Consider the following 14,760-nt stretch of genomic DNA (forward strand, 5'->3'; position numbering starts at 1 on the left):
CAAATTACATCAAGACTATTAATGACTATCAATAGATGACTATTTGTCATCACTTCATTAACAATAACCGCTTTAGGTGTCATCGATCTAATGTTTAGGAGCCCTAGCTTTAGAAATTCAAACAGCTTGGCAGCAGTGCCAGTGTCACATGATAACGTCAACATGGCGGATGATGTCTGGATTGCATTCAAAATCGCATTTGCTGTTGCTCAAATTACTTTGTTAAAAGGAGCTAAATTACAATATGTGTACTGCAAATTACATTTAAGCATCAAGTAAAAGGACATTAGTAGTTAAACCCACTTGATTTCGAGTGGATATTGACAAGAAAAGTGAAGCAGCACTTCTCGATTATGCACTGGCACGGTATCACTAACTATAAACTCTAGCAGGATTTCATCACACAGTCTGTCAGATCAGAGGAAGTTCACAAACACAGGAAGGGCTTAGTGTTTAAGGTAAGCACTGTAACTATATAATGAAAAGAAAGACTGTCAGAAACACTGTCAGAAAATGGCTGATAAGTGTGATCTGTGTCTGCTGGGACTGATCATTCTCTCTTCACTTCTCACAGGTAAACACATTGTACATGATCTCTAAGACTTCTGTGAAAGAGCTCAATGTATATACACATACAATAAAGTTTAATTTATTAATATATACTATAACTGTCACTCAAATGTACTGTGTTTCAGGTACCAGTGGGGTGACTGATCCTCATGTGTTCATCAGTTCTGGTGAAAATGTCTGTCTGCCCTGTAATAATGCTCTTCCTGACTGCAACTCAACTACATGGATCTATAACAGATTCAGACATTCAGCAGCAGTTGAACTGATTATTAAAGGGATAAAGAAGAAAAATACAGGGAGACATGAGAGACTGAACCTGGGGTGTGACTGCTCTCTGAACATCAAGAACGTCACAAAAGAAGATTATGGATTTTACACCTGTAGACAATATGTGAATGGACAAAAACAAGGAACCAATGCACGTGTTTTTCTGCCTGTTCTTCATGGTAAGTTTACAATTATTTGGTCATTGTATTCATTTAAACTTGCATGGTTATTGAGAAGTCTGTGATTTGTGTTCAGTTTCAGTCTCTCCATCTCCATCATCATCCTCACAGACTAAGATCAGTCCAGGCTGCCCTGTGACTCTCTCCTGTCAGTTGTATTCTAGATTCTCCTGTGATTATTTGGTCCTTTCTGAGGGTCTTCAGCTGTTGTGGGTGAATCAGGCTGGTGTTGATCTGAAGACAGACTCCAGATATAAGATATTATTCTCATCATATCACTGTAACATCAGTCTGACTACAACACTCCTGAATGAAGATGACAACAAAGAGTGGAGATGTCAGCTTACTCTCAGAAATCAACTCAAGACCTCAGCCAGATACACTGTCAAGTATTCAGGTGAGAATACAAGGTATCTGTTAGATGTGCCAATATAATGATAGATATTGCTAGAGTTATCTTGTGTAAAGATGATTCAATGACGGATAATTCCAGTCCATCAATGCTTTAAAGTGGCTCTCAGACAGTGTTTTCATCTAAAATCAGTCCCTAGATATAACTGATTGCTGTTTGTCGACATTAAGAGAACACAACTGATGCAAATGAACTGTGTGTGTGTGCGCGCGCAGATGTCACATCATAAACATACAGAACTAATATGGTGAGTGCAATTACAGACTTTATTTAGTCCACAGTGAAAACAAACCACAATAGTCCTTTGGCCTGTTGCACAACGCTAGCTGAGTTTCAGAGGTTTGGAGTTGACAAATCCAGATAAATGCAACCTGGTTTAGATTAGACTCAGTGGTCTCATAACGCTCGGTATAAACGTTTCCTGTCAACTCAGGTTTAATCCAGAGTTTGCGTTTAACTCTGAAGCGTGTGCACCTGAACACATGTGGCAAAATCAGCCAATCACAAAGAACATGGAGAACGTCCGTTTGATTGACTTCTTGTGAAAGAAACTGCAAATTCTCTTCTCTTCTGAAGATTAAGAGATGATTTTGAAAATTATCATCAAATTAAAAGGCAGTAATAAACACTGCTGCTGCAGTAAAAGTTTGAGAAGGCAGCTGAAAGAAAATATCTGACTATATCAATGCAGGATGTGAATCAAAGAAATAGGCCTAATTATATAGGTTCACAAAGAGCTCAAATGAATACGCGTTGTTTTAAAAACATTATATATTTAATATTACTTGTCAATTAATATAAATATATGAATATATTATATGAATTAAAAGTAATTATAATTGGTAACACTTTACAATAAGGTTCATTAGTTCCCTTTCAGTCGGTCACGTTCGACGTACGTCAGTAGTGACCGACGAATTGGGATAACGCTTAGAGAGCCCTATCATCTTCGTGTAAACTAAAACAAGCCAATGGAATTGGCGTGCGATATTTGCATAATGCGCACCGCCCCCGACAGGTGTATATAAATAGGAAGCAGATGCAATCGCACTCTGTCTTTCGCTTCGGAGCCATTCACTGGTGTCCTGTTTTAGAAGACTCCTTTCTTCGTTTGTTTTATTCTAAAACATTGCCTCAGAAGAGGATTTACAGCGAGCTTTCAGTGCTGGTGAAAGGGCACGTTCAGCGAGGTCGCGAGTCTCCGAGGAGCTGAGCTATAAGCTCGAAAACTGCTGTTTTCACAGCAACACAAAGAGTGTGTGCGTGTGTAGCGATTTGGGCCAGTTCCTCGGTGTGTCAGGGAGTGGTGTACCTGACACATCGCGTCGCTCCCTGGGTGCTTCAGCACGAGTGAGTTGACTTCCCCTTCTAAAAGAGCTTTACAGACGAACCCTGACAGTATGTCATTTCGTCTGTGCGTTAATGGGTGCGGTCGTTCCCTGGTCCCTGCTGATGGGCACAATCGTTGCATCTCGTGTTTGGGCATTCTGCACGCTGAAGCAGCTTTTGTGGATGGTTCATGTTCCCATTGCGGGAACATGACTATCGCGATGCTGAGGTCGAGACTCTCCTTCCTGAAGTCTCAGGAAGCGGGGGTCCCCTCTCCTATGCCGCGTACGACCGTTTTTTCCGGCCCCGGGAACCGGAATGACGGTACGGCGCTGTATAGGAAGGGTGACCGGAGGATTACGGTCAGGGCTTCCCCGCCGAGCGGAAACGCTCCTCGGGCCCCTGCCGCCTTATCAGCACCGCAACCCATCGTGCCACCGTTGGTTTCCGCTGGGCCCTCTACGGACTGTCCAGCCGTTACCTTTGGTGTGCTGGCGGCGGATCGGATGTCGATCGCTGCATCGGAAGGTGAGCCTGAGTCCTGGGGGAGGATTCGGACGCGCTGCCGCCCGGGACGGTAGCGTTGCCCGAGTCGGATCCCGAGCTCACGGCTGTGCTCTCCCGGGCCGCCTTGTGCGTCGGGCTTGAGTGGAACCCTCCACCCTGTCCCGGCCCATCTCGGTTGGACGATTGGTACTTGGGGGGGTCGCGCTGGTCAAATCCAGCGTCCCGCCCCAATGCCTTTCTTCCCGGAAGTACACGATGAGGTGACCAGGTCTTGGCAAGCTCCGCATGGGGCTCGTACAGGGCCTGGTCCCTCGTCCGCCTTCACCTCCCTGGACGGCGGGCTAGCCAGGGGGTACGCGAAGATCCCGCCAGTCGAGCGGTCTGTTGCGACGCAGTTGTGTCCAACGGCCGCTGGCTGGCGCGGTGAGCCGCGTCTCCCGTCCCAGGCCTGTGAATTCTCAGCCGGTCTGACTGAGAAAGCTTACAGTGCCTGTGGGCAGGCTGCCTCTGCCCTGCACGCGATGGCCCTTTTGCAGGTCTATCAGGCAAAAGCGCTGTCGCAGATGCCCCAGGAAGGTCCTGACCAACAGCTGCTTGGGGAGCTGCGCGCTGCCACTGACCTTGCCCTCTGGGCAACGAAGGTGACAGCGCGTTCTGTTGGCCAGGCGATGTCTACTCTGGTAGCCCAGCAACGCCACCTCTGGCTGACCTTGGCAGACATGAGGGAGACCGACAAACATCGGTTCCTGGATTCCCCCGTGTCTCCGGTCGGCCTTTTCGGCGACGCGGTGGAGAGCTGTTCCCAACAATCCTCCGCTGCACAGAAGCAGGCTGAGGCTATCAGACATGTCACGTTCGTCGCCGAGGGCGCCCGCCTGCGTCTTCCTCCGCCCCTGCTAAGTTGGCAAAGCAGCAGCCTACACCAGCCAAACAGCAGGGTGCCGGGCGCGGACGTGGTGCCCAGCCCGTCTCTGCCAGCCAGGTGGCAAGCGGTCGGGGAAAACTCGGCCCTGAGACGGGCGACCTGGAGCGGAAGGTTCCTGCCCTTTGGGAGAGTATTCCATCTGCTCTCCCACCCCCGGAGGAGGGCCGGGGGGGATTTTGTGGCGGCTGTCCATCTACCGCCGCTGGCTCTCCGGAGTCCAGCGGTACCCACTTTGCCACAAAAAGAGCAGTTTCCTCAAACTCCAGGTCACAACAGGGGGTGTCTGCCAGTGTGCCAGGCTCCACCTCGCCGCTGACAGCTCCCTCCCCATTCGCCAGCAGGTGGCTCGCAGAGTCCGACCCCACTCCGGGCCGCCCTCAAGCCGTCCGAGTCGGGTCCCTCTCTGCCTTGCTGCCCCACCCCCGGTGCGTCTGTGGTGCCTTTGGTCCCGCTGGCTCAGTATCTGGAAGCATGGATAGCGCTCCCCAGCCTGTCCAGTTGGCTCATTCGTACTATCAGACTCGGCTATGCGATTCAGTTCGCCCGGCGTCCCCCGGTCTTCAGGGCTGTCCACTTCACTCAGGTGTCGTTGGACAGTGCACCTGTTCTCCGGGTGGAGGTTGCTGTCCTCCTGGCGAAGGATACAATCAAGCCGGTCCCTCCAGCCGATATGAAGTCAGGGTTCTACAGCCCCTACTTCATTGTACCGAAAAAGGGCGGTGGGCTACGGCCAATCCTGGACCGTCCCCAGGATTGGTTTGCAGCAATAGACCTGAAGGACGCGTGCTTTCATGTCTCGATTCTGTCTCGACACAGACCCTTCCTAGGTCGGTCTGCGTTCGAGGGTCAGGCATGTCAGTACAAAGTCCTACCCGACATGGTTGGTGGTTCCCAGCCGGTTGGGTCTTCAGGTCAACTGGGACAAGAGCAAACTCGCCCCCAGGTAGAGGATCTCTTGTCTCGGTCTCGAGCTAGACTCGGTCGCACGGACTGCGCGTCTCACCGAGGTGCGCGTCCAGTCAGTGTTGAACTGCCTGAGCTCGCTCAAGTGCAGGACAGCGGCTCCACTGAAAGACTTTCAGAGGCTCCTGGGGCATATGGCATCTGCAGCCGCGGTAACGCCGCTCGGATTGCTTCATATGAGACCGCTTCAACACTGGCTCCGCGGCCGGGTCCCGAGATGGGCGTGGCAGTGCGGCACGCTCCGTGTCTCCGTGACACCGAGCTGCCGTCGCACCCTTGTCCGGTGGTTGGACCCTTCGTTCCTGTGGGCCGGAGTACCCCTCGAACGAGTGTCCAGGCACGCTGTGGTCTCCACAGATGTCTCTGCCACGGGATAGGGGGCCACGTACAACGGGCCAGTGACAGGTCTTTGGACGGGGCCTCAGCTGCATTGGCATACCAATTGCCTCGAGTTGCTAGCGGTTCGTCTTGCGCTGGCCCGCTTCAAGAAGCTGTTGTCAGGCAAGCACGTTCTAGTCCGCTCACAAAGCACTGCGGCCGTTGCGTACACCAACCGTCAAGGTGGTCTACGCTTCCGTCGCATGTCGCAACTCGCCCGCCATCTCTTGTTGTGGAGTCAGAAGGATCTGAGGTCCCTTCGGGCCACTCGTGTCTCAGGTGTGCTCAACCGTGCAGCCGACGAGCTGTCACGGCAGCATCTACTTGCGGGCGAGTGGCGGCTCCACCCCAGGCGGTCCAGCTGATTTGGCAGCGTTTCGGCGAGGCCCAGGTAGTCCTGTTTGCCTCCCCGGAAACTGCCCTCTGCCAGTGGTTTTATTCCCTGACCGGCGGCACGCTCGGCACGGATGCCCTGGCACACAGCTGGCCCCCGGGTCTGCGCAAACATGCGTTTCCCCCAGTGAGCCTTCTCGCACAACTCATGTGCAAGGTCAAGGAGGACGGGGAGCAGGTTCTGTTAGTGGCTCCGTACTGGCCCACTCGGACCTGGTTCTCAGACCTCATTCTCCTCGCGACAGCACCTCCCTGGCCGATTCCTCTGAGGAAGGACCCCCTGACTCAGAGACGGGGCACCCTGCGGCACCCGCGTCCCGATCTGTGGAACCTCCACGTGTGGTCCCTGGACGGGATGCGGAGGTTCTGAGTGATCTCCCGCAAGCGGTCGTAGACACCATCACTTCCGCTAGAGCTCCTTCCACTAGGAATCTCTATGCGTTGAAGTGGAACCTGTTCGTCGAATGGTGCGCCTCTCGCCGAGAGGACCCCCGATCATGTTCGGTCGGATCCGTGCTTTCCTTTCTGCAAGATGGGTTGGAGCGAAGGTTGTCTCCCTCCACCCTCAAGGTGTATGTTGCCGCTATTGCCGCACATCACCATGCAGTTGAGGGTAAATCCCTGGGGAAACACGATCTGATCGTCAGATTCCTGAGGGGGGCCAGGAGACTCAATCCTCCTCGCCCTTCCTCCGTACCCTCTTGGGATTTGACCCTGGTTCTCACAGCTCTCCGGGGTCATCCCTTTGAACCTTTGCAATCAGTCGACCTGAAACTAATGTCTCTTAAGACGGTTCTTCTGGTTGCATTGGCTTCCCTGAAGAGGGTAGGGGATCTGCATGCATTTTCGGTCGACGAAACGTGCCTAGAATTCGGGCCCGGTGTTTCTCACGTCATCCTGAGACCCCGGCCTGGATACGTGCCCAAGGTTCCTACCACTCCCTTCAGAGATCAGGTAGTGAACCTGCAAGCGCTGCCCTCGGAGGAGGCAGACCCAGCCCTAGCTTTGCTCTGTCCCGTCCGCGCTCTGCGCGTTTACGTGGACAGAACGCGAAGCTTCAGGACCTCAGATCAGCTCTTCATCTGTTACGGAGGCCAGCAGAAGGGAAAGGCTGTCTCCAAGCAGAGGATGGCCCACTGGATAGTGGATGCCATCGCCTTGGCGTACGAATCCCAGGGCGTGCCTTGCCCGCTCGGGTTGAGAGCCCACTCCACCAGAGGGGTAGCCTCTTCCTGGGCGCTGGCTCATGGCGCCTCGCTGACAGATATCTGTAGAGCTGCGGGCTGGGCGACACCAAACACGTTCGCTAGGTTTTATAGCCTACGTGTAGAGCCGGTATCCTCACGTGTACTCGCATCCACTAGTCGGTAGACGTGTTGTACCCACTCTAAGTGTCGGCTTGCAATGCCATTCCCGCCACTGGCCGGATACGTGCATACTTTCACTCCAGTCGTGTTCCCCGCTTGGCGAACCCTGTCGAGTTCCTCCGCCTCCCCCTTCGGCTCGGACATTGTGGAGTGTCTGATGCCAGGCCTACATCCGTCGCTGACGCTGTCTGTTGGCTGGGGCCCATATGTCGTGACCCCTCTACGTGAGCGGTCCCATATGTGTATTTTCCACGGTTTAAAACTCCCTACGGGCCGAGTCCGTGTCTTTCCCTTAGCAGAGCCAGCTCTGCTGTCACCTGTCAGATGAGTCTCCCCCTACCAGGTGGAGCCATCCCAGGGACTCCATATGCGTACTGCCCCCGGGCCAGTCCATGTGTGTATTCCCACATAAACTCCTCCCCCATTGGGTAGGTAGTGGTCTCCGCAGCGTCCCTCACGGGTTCGCTTCCCCAGTGTGTCTAGTTTACTTAGTGGGTAATGGTTAGACAGCAGTAGACTCTCTCGGTGTAAGCTCGCCCCCTTCACCGCCAGCCGGTGCTATGGGCGGCTGAGCTTGTGCTGGGCACTGGAAGGGGTTTCGTAACTGTGGCGCTTTAGTTGGGATCCCAATTCGTCGTCACTACTGACGTACGTCGAACGTGACCGACTGAAAGGGAACGTCTCGGTTACGTATGTAACCCTCGTTCCCTGAAGGAGGGAACGGAGACGTACGTCCCGTCGCCACAGTTTCTGTACCCTCGCTGTAGCGCGGACACCAGTTGTCTCCTCAGCGAAAAACAGAGTGCGATTGCATCTGCTTCCTATTTATATACACCTGTCGGGGGCGGTGCGCATTATGCAAATATCGCACGCCAATTCCATTGGCTTGTTTTAGTTTACACGAAGATGATAGGGCTCTCTAAGCGATATCCCAATTCGTCGGTCACTACTGACGTACGTCTCCATTCCCTCCTTCAGGGAACGAGGGTTACATACGTAACTGAGACGTTAAAATTAGTTAACATGAACTAATTGGGAAAAGAAAAGAATTGGGATAGGACTCGGGAAGAAGTCATGTTCATGGATGAGATTATTAACGTTACTGTAGTATGAAGCAGAGCAGGAGCGAGTGTTGTGGAGCTGAACGAGGCCGTTGGAGCGATTGATCAACACACTCCTCACTAGCAGCGGGACTTTTATTATGACACAGTCGCCAGCACTGTTTCTGCTTTTCCGGTCGTGAGTATGAGGTAATGCAGCTCTGTTTATCATATTAGATACATTTGAGAGTGTTGAAAATGATGTTATAACATTACTCTGTGAGACACTGTTACACACTGATATTCTCGATTTTAGAATATCATATTAAACGCTGGAAGGCTTGTGTTGATAAATGGCATGAAATTAATTTTAAAACGTATTGTATGATGGAGAAATTGCTGTATTACTGTTACTAAAAATAAAGCTGCATCTGATTATTGTCACAGACACGTCAGGTTCCACCTCACTTCAGTACCCGCGCACCCAATCACCAGCGTACTAATCACCGCCACCTGAAGCTCATCACATCAGTCATCAACACCAGCACTTAAACCCCACACTCACACACACTCACTGTCCGGTCTCGTTTGTGTTACACCAGTTGTAAACTTACCTCAAGGACTCCCAAGGCGATACTTACCCAGCCCCATCATCTCCTTCGTCTCCATTGTCTCCAGTCTCCTCGTGTGCCTACCTACCAGTGTGTGTGAGTGTTTCCATCTGCCTTCTCCAGCGTCTCCCTCTTCAGTCATCTGCAACAACAACAAGGACAGTATTATCTCTCATTCCACCTCTGAGATCTTCCACCACTTCATTCACCACCCGTTTTGCTCTGCTGTTTGCTCAATAAACATCTTAACTGCTTTTATTCCTGCCTCCGGTGTCTCTGTTATAACAGAAGACCGGACCATAACAGCTAAGCATCAGCATGAGCCATCAGGACCCCTTTCAGGAGCTCGTGGACGTTTTACGTCGAGCACTCACCTCACAACCACCATCACCATCACCAGCACCCACCGCTGCTGCCGCTTCCGCATCCACCGCCACGGCTGCTTCTCCAGTCTTCACCGCCAGTCCCATGGCCAAACCGGCGCCCTACTCTGGATCGGCGGAGGAATGCAGCGGATTCCTTCTGCAGTGTGAGTTGGTTCTGGAGATGCAACCGCACCTCTACCCCACCGACACGGCTAAAATAGCGTTTATAATATCACAACTGCAAGGTAAGGCCCTTCTATGGGCGGATTCTCTCTGGACTCAAAGAAGCTCTGTCGTTAAATCATACCCTGCATTCGTCTCTCACTTCAGAGAAGTCTTCGGAAAACCCCTGACCGACTCGTCTACTGGTGAGAAATTGTACAACCTTAAACAAGGAAATAAGAGTGTTAATGATTATGCCTTGCAGTTTCGAACGCTAGCCGCAACCAGTGGTTGGAACGAACAAGCCCTCATCACCACCTTTCGACAAGGGCTGGAGCCCAACGTGCGGTTGCATCTCGCTGCATACGAGGACTCCCTAGGACTCGAACGCTTCATCCAACTCGCCATCCGCGTGGGTTCTCGTATGCAGTCGTGCCTCCTAGAGCACCAGAGCCAGCCACCAACCACCACACTCCTCCGTCGGTTCGAACCCGTCAGCTCCCCAGAACCAGCAAGTGAACCAATGCAAGTGGATAACTCCCGCTTATCTTCTACAGAAAGACAGAGACGGCTGACCCTGAATCTATGTCTATATTGTGCTTCCCCTGGGCATGTAATCTCCACATGCCCAATTCGTCCTCCTCGACCCGTGGTGAGTGCCATCATTCCCTCAATCCAAAAAATGAAACCACTCACTACTGTAGTAAACCTTACTGCTGCTAATGCTACTATTTCAGTGGTGGCGCTCCTCGATTCAGGGTCAGCAGGAAATTTCATCTCCGGCGCCCTCTGTCGACACCTCGGGCTCAAGACCTCGCCTTCTCCGAAGGTTTACAAGGTCCACTCCATCACGGGCAAACCCCTGAGCCGAAGAATGATCCGACGGATGACTGGACCACTTCAGCTGCAAGTGGGTATCTTCCACACTGAGAACATCCATCTGCTGGTTCTGGAGGAATCCACCGCTGACGTGGTTCTAGGGCGTCCATGGTTGGAACAACACAACCCCACCATCTCCTGGCGCACGGGCGACGTCCTGAAGTGGGGCGACCACTGCTTCTACAGCTGCTTCCCAGACCTTCCTACTCCAAGATCTCCTCTCTCCAAAGACATCTCCATTAACGCAACCTCCATCGAAAGTCCTGTGGATAAGCGCTCCGTCGACATTCCACCCGATTATGCCCACTTCAGTGACGTCTTCTGCCCGCAACGCGCCTCCAAGCTTCCTCCACACCGGCCATGGGACTGCGCCATCGATCTGTTGCCGGGTGAACCAGTGCCTAGGGGACGCATATACCCCCTGTCAGTACCAGAGGAGAAGGCCATGGAGGAATATATCAAAGAGGCCCTAAACCAAGGATACATCCGCCCGTCTACTTCCCCTGCTGCTTCAAGCTTCTTCTTTGTGGCCAAGAAGGACGGAGGCTTGCGGCCCTGCATCGATTACCGCTCCTTAAACAAGATAACCGTCAAGTTCAGGTACCCACTTCCCCTCGTCCCAGCGGCCCTGGAACACCTCCGTGGTGCCACTGTGTTCACGAAGCTGGACCTCCGCAGCGCGTATAACCTCATCCGGATACGCGAGGGGGACGAGTGGAAGACCGCCTTCGTCACGCCCACCGGCCACTACGAGTACCTCGTTATGCCGTATGGCCTGGTCAACGCCCCCTCCGTATTCCAGGACTTCATCCATGAGGTGCTCCGGGAGTTTCTCCACAAGTCCGTCCTAGTGTATATAGATGACATCCTTATTTACTCCCGGAGCCTGGCCGAACATCGCCACCACGTTGCGGAGGTCCTCCAACGCTTACGGCAGTTCCATCTATTCCTGAAAGCAGAGAAGTGCTCATTCCATCAGCCCTCTGTCCACTTCCTGGGATACGTGATAGATCACAGTGGCATCCGGATGGACGAGGGGAAGGTGTCCGCCATCCAGAACTGGCCAACCCCAAGTACCATAAAAGAACTCCAACGCTTCCTAGGTTTCTCCAACTTTTACCGCCGTTTCATCAAGAACTACAGCACCATCGTCAGTCCACTCACCAACCTACTCCGTCATCAGCCCAAGTCTCTGTCCTGGTCCCAACCTGCCAGCGAAGCTTTTGAACACCTCAAGAAAGCCTTCACCACCGCTCCCCTCCTCGTCCACCCCAATCCAGACCTGCCATTCGTCGTTGAGGTGGACGCCTCCACCACCGGAGTGGGAGCGGTCCTATCACAGCAGCAGGGGAATCCAAGTAGGCTCCATCCATGTGCCTTCTTCTCCCGCAAGCTCAACCCGGCGGAGGTCAATTACGACATCGGGGACCGGGAACTCCTGGCTGTCAAGCTCGCCCTTGAAGAGTGGAGGCATTGGTTGGAGGGAGCTAACCATCCGTTCCAGGTACTCACTGACCACAAAAACCTCGAGTACCTAAAGGCTGCCAAACGACTCAACCCTCGCCAAGCCAGATGGGCGATGTTCTTTTCAAGATTCAACTTTACAATATCCTACCGTCCAGGCTCCAAAAATCTCAAAGCTGACGCTCTCTCACGTCTCCATGCACCCGAGGAAAAGAACGAAAACCCCGACACCATCCTGCCCGAATCCATATTTATGAGCCCCATCGAGTGGTCAGAAGAGACACTCCCCTCCTCCAATGCCTCCTCACGAACTCCGCCGGGTTGCCCCCAGGGCTTGCGTTACATCACCCGGACACGACGCACTCCACTCCTGCACTCCGTTCACTCTTCACTTGGCACTGGTCACCCGGGGGTCAATGAGACCCTCTCGCTGCTCAAACAGCGCTTCTGGTGGCCAAACATGGCCAACGACGTCAGAAGGTACGTGCAGGGCTGCAGGGAGTGCGCCATCTCCAAGAGCCCACGCCATCTTCCCACCGGCAAGCTCCATCCTCTGCCCGTTCCTGAGAGGCCCTGGTCACACCTGGGGGTCGACTTCGTCACCGACCTCCCAGAGTCTGAGGGTAACACATGCATTCTAGTCGTCGTAGACCGTTTCTCCAAGGCCTGCCGCCTCATTCCCCTGGAGGGTCTACCCACAGCCATGACCACAGCCGAGTTAATGTTCAACCATGTCTTCCGTCATTATGGAATCCCCGAGGACATTGTCTCTGATAGAGGACCTCAATTTATCTCCCGAGTCTGGAAGGCTTTCTTCTCGCTCCTGGGTGTGACCGTCAGCCTATCGTCTGGATACCACCCTCAGTCGAACGGGCAGACGGAACGGAAGATCCAGGAGATCGGCCGCTTCCTGCGTACCTTCTGTCACGGCCACCAGAACTCCTGGAACCAGTACCTGGGTTGGGCCGAGTACGCCCAGAACTCCCTCCGTCAAGCCACCACTGGATTAACACCTTTCCAATGCGTACTCGGTTTCCAACCCCCACTGTTCCCCTGGAACGGGGAACCCTCCAACGTTCCTGCCGTCGACTACTGGTTTCGGGAGAGCGAGAGGGTATGGGACTCAGCTCACCACCAGTTGCAGAGAGCCCTGCGCAGGCGCAAGATGACAGCCGACCTTCGGCGCTCCCACGCTCCAACCTACCAACCGGGGCAGAAGGTCTGGCTGTCCACCAGGGACATCAGGATGCGCCTGCCCTGCAAGAAGCTGAGTCCCCGCTTCATTGGCCCATTCACTATCCTGCGACAGATCAACCCCGTCACCTACCGGTTACAACTCCCTGCACAATACAAAAGAATTCATCCCACCTTCCACGTGTCACTATTAAAACCTCACCACCCTTCTGTTCTTCCCTCCACAGAACCTGACGTGGCAGCCGTCGAGCCCCCCCTTCCACTTATCCTGGACGATGGAACTGCTTACGTGGTACGAGAGATCCTGGACTCCCGGCGCCGTGGTGGTCTCTTGGAATACCTGGTGGACTGGGAAGGCTACGGCCCCGAAGAACGCTCATGGGTCCCCAAGAATGATATCCTTGATCCTGCTCTGTTACAGGCTTTCCACACCAACCACCCAGACAGGCCTGCCCCACGACCTCGAGGACGACCACCACGACGTCGGGGTCCTCGGCCCTCAGGAGCGGGCCGTGGGAGGGGGGGTACTGTCACAGACACGTCAGGTTCCACCTCACTTCAGTACCCGCGCACCCAATCACCAGCGTACTAATCACCGCCACCTGAAGCTCATCACATCAGTCATCAACACCAGCACTTAAACCCCACACTCACACACACTCACTGTCCGGTCTCGTTTGTGTTACACCAGTTGTAAACTTACCTCAAGGACTCCCAAGGCGATACTTACCCAGCCCCATCATCTCCTTCGTCTCCATTGTCTCCAGTCTCCTCGTGTGCCTACCTACCAGTGTGTGTGAGTGTTTCCATCTGCCTTCTCCAGCGTCTCCCTCTTCAGTCATCTGCAACAACAACAAGGACAGTATTATCTCTCATTCCACCTCTGAGATCTTCCACCACTTCATTCACCACCCGTTTTGCTCTGCTGTTTGCTCAATAAACATCTTAACTGCTTTTATTCCTGCCTCCGGTGTCTCTGTTATAACAATTATGCTATGTTAGCTACTTGACAAAATAGTGTTTTTCTCTGAGGCATGGTAAAGCATGGTACTCGCAAAAAATCAAGAAAATTAGATTTAAACAATAAACCTAAACTTGTTGAGCTATATAAGAACAATTTGTTTTCTGTCTCAAAACAGATGTTCCCTTGTCTTTTAAAACGTGTAATATATTAAAGCGTCTTTGGTGTTTCCATGGTTTCTACAAAATAAAACCAGAATCCGAGGGTAACGCGGATATGAAGCAATTGACAGGCGACTCCTCACACGTCCCGGAGCCTTGGTTAAAATTGCAATTTTCTCACAATTTACAAATAGTTGGAAACATTTGGGATGTAGTAAGTACTCAAGTGAACAAAATATATAACACTGGCCTAGTGGTTTTTGGATATTTTACTGCAAAAATATAACATATTGCACCTTTAATTTGGAGTGAGAGATACAGAGAGAGTGGCTTTATCAGATACATGTCACTTTACTCACAGCTGATTGGTCCAGTTTTCGTCTACAATCACTAACCCAGAATAAAACCTGCTCTGGAGCAAGTTAGCCGTGTAGTGTGTTACCATGGAGATGAACACCACTAAAAACCAATCCACCTTCTTGAGCCTGAAAAAACAGAGTTTGCTCAAACTAATCTCGAACTTACCTGGGTGGGTAGCAACTGAAACTGGCTTTGTGCAACAGGCCACTGGAGGCTGACTAGACATATACAATGAACTTGAACAGGTGGACAATCAGAATTCAGGTGGATAGT

The 14,760-nt window shown here is 52.5% G+C and overlaps 1 protein-coding gene across 1 annotated transcript; it reads left to right on the forward strand.

The window, feature by feature from the left end:
- Positions 1-513: 513 nt before the first annotated feature.
- LOC137003262 (uncharacterized) lies at positions 514-1,451 on the forward strand. Its single transcript, XM_067363360.1, has 3 exons — positions 514-574; positions 696-1,016; positions 1,099-1,451. Exons 1-3 carry the CDS (start codon positions 514-516, stop codon positions 1,449-1,451), a joined length of 735 nt encoding a protein of 244 aa, XP_067219461.1.
- The last annotated feature ends 13,309 nt before the right edge of the window (positions 1,452-14,760 follow it).

Source organism: Chanodichthys erythropterus, chromosome 3 (assembly GCF_024489055.1).
Source record: "Chanodichthys erythropterus isolate Z2021 chromosome 3, ASM2448905v1, whole genome shotgun sequence".
NCBI lineage: Eukaryota > Metazoa > Chordata > Actinopteri > Cypriniformes > Xenocyprididae > Chanodichthys > Chanodichthys erythropterus.

Excerpts from the sequence above, each read along its gene's own strand:
- LOC137003262 (XM_067363360.1), top strand. The coding sequence starts at position 514 with ATGGCTGATAAGTGTGATCTGTGTCTGCTGGGACTGATCATTCTCTCT. Across the intron at positions 575-695 it reads TCTCTCTTCACTTCTCACAG|GTACCAGTGGGGTGACTGAT; the intron begins GTAAACACATTG and ends ACTGTGTTTCAG. Across the intron at positions 1,017-1,098 it reads TTTTCTGCCTGTTCTTCATG|TCTCTCCATCTCCATCATCA; the intron begins GTAAGTTTACAA and ends GTTCAGTTTCAG.